Source organism: Mercenaria mercenaria, chromosome 19 (genome assembly GCF_021730395.1).
Source record: "Mercenaria mercenaria strain notata chromosome 19, MADL_Memer_1, whole genome shotgun sequence".
NCBI classification, from domain to species: Eukaryota; Metazoa; Mollusca; class Bivalvia; order Venerida; family Veneridae; genus Mercenaria; species Mercenaria mercenaria.
In genome coordinates, this window is record NC_069379.1 from 1,507,212 (window position 1) to 1,513,395 (window position 6,184).

Sequence of the window (6,184 nt, forward strand, 5' to 3'; positions counted from 1 at the left end):
TCAATGTGTGCTACGCTCATGTGTGGGAAATTTAAAATTTTTAATACACTCGAATAGCACTTCAGTTTCATAGACAAGTGTATATAGGCTTTACCTACAAAAAGTAACATCTTAAGACATGGCGAAAAAGGCATATGCAGAAAGTCAAGAGCCCATTTTAATGAAAAAAGGCAATGCTTGAAACAACTCGACCAAGGCCAGGTCCAGAGGCCCGTGCCAACCCCTTCCCCCAGTCCGCTGAGAGATGAATTATACTCATCACAGTTGCACTCAATGGAATCAAAATTGCACCAGAAGCCAACCATTTTATATCTGTATTTCATTTTCTTCAGGAGGGTATTGGATACCCCTTTCTCGTACATACCCCAATCTATGCACATTGCAGATGATACTGGTGCCCCTAATAAAATAGTTCTGGATTCGGCCCTAGAAAGCCCACTTGTATAATTAAGTCTTCTTGCATGTTTTGCTTCCCAGCACGTTTTTGTACTACATCACGTTACTCAGTTGTATCGAGGCTTTCAAGTTCCATATAAATATATTCCTTAATTTTCAATCAATACTAGCAAATTGTATTGTTTGACGTTAATTTAATTCCAAGTCTCTACCCATCAACACACTAGAACAGTAGGATATATCAAAAAATTTAAAAAATTCCCCCCCCCCCCCTGAATGTCAAATTATGTCTTCATATCACTGAATAAACTGAATATCAAACTGTCATTTTGCATGTTTTTTTTCTTTTCTTCAAAGTTCTGCGTAATGACACATATATTTTTATTTACTATAGACCTTTCCCACATACCCAAATTGGTTTCGCAGGAAAAATTTCCAAATTAGATGTTTTGTAAAAAATTGACCTCCATAAAACATTATTAATTTTGTAACAATTTTCACTAATGTATTAGTCCGTAGAAATCCAAAGAAGTTTTAGGTGGGTTCGCTCCTTGAACTTGCAGTTGAATGTAAAAAAGTTTTTTAATGCCCCGGCATCCACTGATGCGGGAGCATCTAGTGAGTCCCTTGTCCCGTTCCTTCCGTTCGTCCGTCCGTACCACTTAGACCAAATGGGACTGTTCGTCTAGCAAAATACCCCTTCTAGAATAACTTGACACTAATGCAGATGAAACCTGTGACCATTCTCATCTTCCACACAATCAACTGACGCATCAAGTTTTGACATAACCTTGACCGCATTTGACTTAGGTTGCTTTATATGGCCATCTCTTGGTTACCAAACGGACAGTTTCGGCTAGCTCAATACCGCTTACAAGAAGAATTGATACTAATACAGATATAACCTTTGTCCATTCCTCATCTTCACACAGCACCTGACCCCCGTTTAACCTGGACTCGTTTTGACTTAGTTGCCTTTGTATTGACAAGGATTGCCACCGGGGGCATCAGCGTTTATTACGCCACTTGGCTAGAAAATTAGAGCTATTGCACTCGCACCCCGGCGGCGATCCGGCGTCGGCGTCGCCGTTGGTTAAAGTTTTTGATAAAGTCATATATCTCTGTTACTATCAAAGCATTGACTTGAAACTTAAAATACTTATTTACTATCAAAGTCTACACAAGAGAAACAATCCCCATAACTCTGATTTGAATTTTGACAATAAATGCCCCTTTTTTAACTTAGAATTTTTTGTTAAAGTTTTTGATAAAGTCAATATCTGTTTACATCATAGCTATTGACTTGAAACTTAAAATGTTATACGAATCAAAGTCTACACCAGAGAAACAAATCCCCATAACTCTGATTTGAATTTTGACAGAATTATGCCCTTTTTAACTTAGATTTTTTGGTTAAATGTTTTGATAAAGTCAAATATCTCTGTTACGATCAAAGCTATTGACTTGAAACTTAAAAAACTTTTTACTATCAAAGTCTACACCAGGAGAAACCATCCCCATCAACACTGATTGAATTTTGACAGAATTAAGCCACTTTTTTAACTAGAAATTTTGTTAAATTTTTTGATAACGTCAATATCTCTGTTATAAAACTTTTGAACTTAAAACTCAAAATAGTTATTACTATCAAAAGCTACACCAAGACACATTCCTATAAATCTGGTTTGAATTTTGACAGAATCCTGTCCCTTTTTAAACTTAGAATTTTTAGTAAAGTTTATTTGATAAATCAAATATCTCGTTACTATCAAAGCTTTTACTTGAAACTTAAGATCAGCTTAGTACCATCAAAGTCGATACACCAGAGAAAAATCCCCATACCTCTGATTTGAATTTTGACAGAATTATGCACCCATTTTTTTGTTAAAATTTTTGATAAAGTCAAATATCTCTGTTACTTTTAAGCTTTTGACTTGAAACTCAAAATAGTTATTTAACTATCAAAGTCTACACCAAGACACAATTTCATAACTATAAGTTTTTGAATTTATAACAGAGTTTATGCCCCTTTTTTAAATTGGATTTTTTTTACTGGCAAAGCTCAAATTCAGAGTCAAGCACTGAGAAAAGTCGAGCGCGCTGTCTTACGACAGCTCTGTTTGAACCAGCTCCTTGTTGTTTTTTTTTTAACGAAACAAAGCGTTCCGGAATTTTTACAATAAACTACAAACAACAACTTCGTAAGTGAAATTAAAAGAGGCAGTTCCATGCGAACAAATTTGAAATCTAAAATCGCGATGCTGAATATTAAAACATAAAGCAAAAATTTACAATCGTAGCGGTAATGCTTAACAATTAAAAATAAGTTTGACTTGCTGCAAAAAAAGTGGTCAAAACATAATATATAACAGATTTTTCTGCCCAGCATCTACTGATGCGGAAGGCATATAGTGATGGTCCTGTCCGTCCGTCCGTTCGTTCGTTCGTCGACCGTACTTTCCGTCCCGTCCGTCCAGAGCCATTTTCTAGAAGTGGTTGGAATATATAAATAAAACTTATGTACATGTTCACAACGATGAGGTTGTTGCGGCCCGTCAAGTTTCAGTCAATTGTCCAAGTAACACTTTGATTTGGATTTTGGTGTTCCTTGTAAACTGATTTCACGCCCCTATGTGTTTCATTTATTGTACATCTTAGTCCTTTAATCATTTAACTTGAAAGTTTCATATAGAGCCCACATGCCTGATCAGACATTTATCAGAGTAATGGTCTTGATAACATCTGAACTAAGTTTGAAACGCAGTCATTTCAAATGAACAACTAACTAAGTCTGAATTTAAGCACACCCTTGTGTATACAATACATTTCATTCCATATACAGAACTTAGAAATCAGTTTCGCATATGGTTCATGATCAGTCAATAAGTAGGTCACTAAATACAACAATAAAAATCCTGCTCAAACTATAAAGCAATGTGTTTTTTTTCTCCAACTTTCATTAAACCCCATTAGAACGAACAACAAAGGCACAAGTCTTGAAGCATTGTTATATCATCTCCTGTTCTATCAGCTTTATTTTGCGCGGAGTTTCCGATTGCTATATCTTACAGCAACCTTCGTACTTGCCTTCAATGTATTGCTTTTAGCATTTACTACGATCAATGTAAGTTGGTTTTCGCTAAGGCATTTAGCATCTCAGGTATGTATGACACTTATCAGTGCCAATATATTTCAGTTATCCAGTGAGAAGATTTTAAGCTACATATGGCGGTAACCTCCAGCTGTGAAAAGAAGGTTCAGCGACATATGGTGGAAACAAGTGAACAGACAATTCAAGTATGTATAGTGGTAAGAGTAACCACTGAAAACATATTTCAGTTATGTATGGTGGTAACAAGTGACAATATATTTAAGTTATGTACAAGGGTAACAAGTGAAAAGATCAGCTACACATGGTTGTAAGAAGAGAGAAGATATTGCAGTTATATATGGTTGTAGCAAGTGACAATATATGTACATGGTTTAGCAGTGAAAAGACATTCACTACACAGGTGGAAAAGGCAAAGGAGAAATGCTGCAGTTATGTATGGTGGGAGCAAGTGACAAATTATGTACATGGGAAGCAGTGAAAAAGACAGTTTCAGCTACAGATGGTGTAACGAAGAGGAGATGCTGCATTAGTTGTTGGTAGCAAGTGAGCAAGTAATGTGGTAATGTTATCAAATGCATTATGAAATCTGGACCTTAAAACTTAGTCTTCTACTGAAAAAGTTTCTTTCTTGTGTGTGGGTGGGGGCTTCCCATGATAAAGATACTATTTTGAGTTTGGCTACAGAAGTGTAAAACAATACATGTTGTGCACCTTCTAAAACTGTTCCGGATTGAATATTGTGTTTGGCACAGTCCTGCATTCCTACACCAGTGAGAAGATTTTCAGTTCTACTTGGTGGTAGCCAGTTGACAAGCTATTTCCAGTAGTCATTGGCGTAGCATGTGAAAAGATATTTCATTATGCACATGGGTAACAAGTGAAAATGTATCAATAGGTTATGCTTGATGCTAACCTGTGCCAATATAGTTCAGTTATGTTGGTGGTAACCGTCGAAAAGATATTCAGCTTACTATTGTGTAACCTGGGAGAAGAAAGAAGCCCAGTTGCATATGGGTGGTAAAGATGAAAAGACAATTCAAGTATTGTATGGTGGTAATGGAAACTAGTAGAAGGTATTTTTATTATCTGTATCTAGTAGCAAGTGACAATGATATGTCAGTTATGTAACTCGAAACAGTGAAAAAAGGTCACAATAATATGGTGGTAAGCGAGTGAGATGCTGCAGTTATGTTATGTGTAGCAATGGACAAATTGTGTACATGGTAGCAATGAAGAAGACAGTTCAGCTACATATGGTGGTAACAATGAAGAGATTGCAGTTACGTAGGTGGTAGCAGCGACAAGTTATGTAACATGGTAAGCAAGATAAAACAGTTCCGCTACATTGGTTAAGCATAGAGAAGACATTGCAGTGTTAATAGTGGTGGTACAAGTACAAGTTTATGTACATGTAAGCATGAAATAGACAGTACAGCTACATAGGGGTAGGCAGAAAAAGAGAAAATATGCAGTTATGTATGGTGGTAGCAAGTGCAATTAATGTACAAATGTGTCAAATGCATTTTGAAATCTGGAGACCTTTAAACCGGTAGGCGCTACTGAAAAGTTCTCTTTCTTTGTGTGGAGAGGGGCTCGCATGAGGACAGATAGTGTTGGGTATGGCATATAATTTAAGCAATACATTGTTGTACACTTCTAAACTGTTCCGGATTGAATTTTGTGTTTGGCAACAGTCTGCATTCCTACACCAGTGAGAAGATGTTTCAGTTCTACATGGTGTACCAGTGACAACATTCAGTTTATGCATGGCGGTAGCATGTGAAAAATATTTCAGTTCTGCACATGGGTAACAAGTGAAAATGAAATCATAGGTATAAGCTTGATGCTACCCATGCAAATATATTTCAGTTATGTATGGTGGTAACCGCGAAAAGATATTTCAGCACATATGGTGGTAAACCTGCGAGAAGAAAGAAGGCCCAGTTGCATAGGGGGAAAGAGTGAAAAGACAATTCAAAGTGTGTATGGAGGTAATGGTAACCCAGTAAAAGTATTTTATTCATATATAGTATAGCAGTGACAATGTATTTCAGTTATGTTACAACGAGAACTAGTGAAAAGATAGTTCAGCTAATATGGGTGTAGCGTAGAGAGATGTCTTGCAGTTATGTATGGTGGAGCAAGTGACAATTGTGTACAGTGAGGCAATGAAGAAGACAGTTCACTACATAGGTGGAAAGCAGAGTGAAGAATTGCAGTTAGTCGTGGTAGTAACAAGCAAGTGACGAACTTATAGTACATCATGGTAAGCAGGATAAAACAGTTCAGCTACATATGGTGGTAAGCAGAGAGAAGACATTGCAGTTATATATGGTGGTAGCAAGTGACAACTTATGTACATGGGTAAGCAGTGAAAAAGACAGTTCAGCTACATATGGTGGTAAGCAGAGAGGAGATGCTGCAGTTATATATGGTGGTAGCAAGTGACAAGTAATGTGGAAATGTTATCAAAATGCATTATGAAATCTTGGACCTAAAATCTTATTCTCACTGAAAAGTTCTTTCTTTGGTGTGGATTGGGGCTCGCATAGGAATAGATACTATTTTGTAGGTTGGCTAAAGAAAGTGTACAGCAATACATTGTTAACACTTCTAAACTGTTCCGATTGAATTTTGTGTTTGGCAACAGTCTCATTCCTACAACAATGAGAAGAT

The 6,184-nt window shown here is 36.7% G+C and overlaps 1 protein-coding gene across 1 annotated transcript in view; it reads left to right on the forward strand.

Annotated features, from left to right (window-relative positions):
• The window catches only part of LOC123543015 (neurogenic locus notch homolog protein 1-like), a 59,130-nt gene extending 53,516 nt beyond the window's left edge, over window positions 1-5,614 (forward strand). The window contains exons 32-34 of the mRNA XM_053532029.1: window positions 3,909-4,044; window positions 4,736-4,792; window positions 5,563-5,614. Of these exons, the coding sequence (XP_053388004.1) occupies window positions 3,909-4,044; window positions 4,736-4,792; window positions 5,563-5,614 (245 nt within the window). The remainder of the gene's footprint in view (window positions 1-3,908; window positions 4,045-4,735; window positions 4,793-5,562) is intronic.
• Window positions 5,615-6,184: the final 570 nt, after the last annotated feature.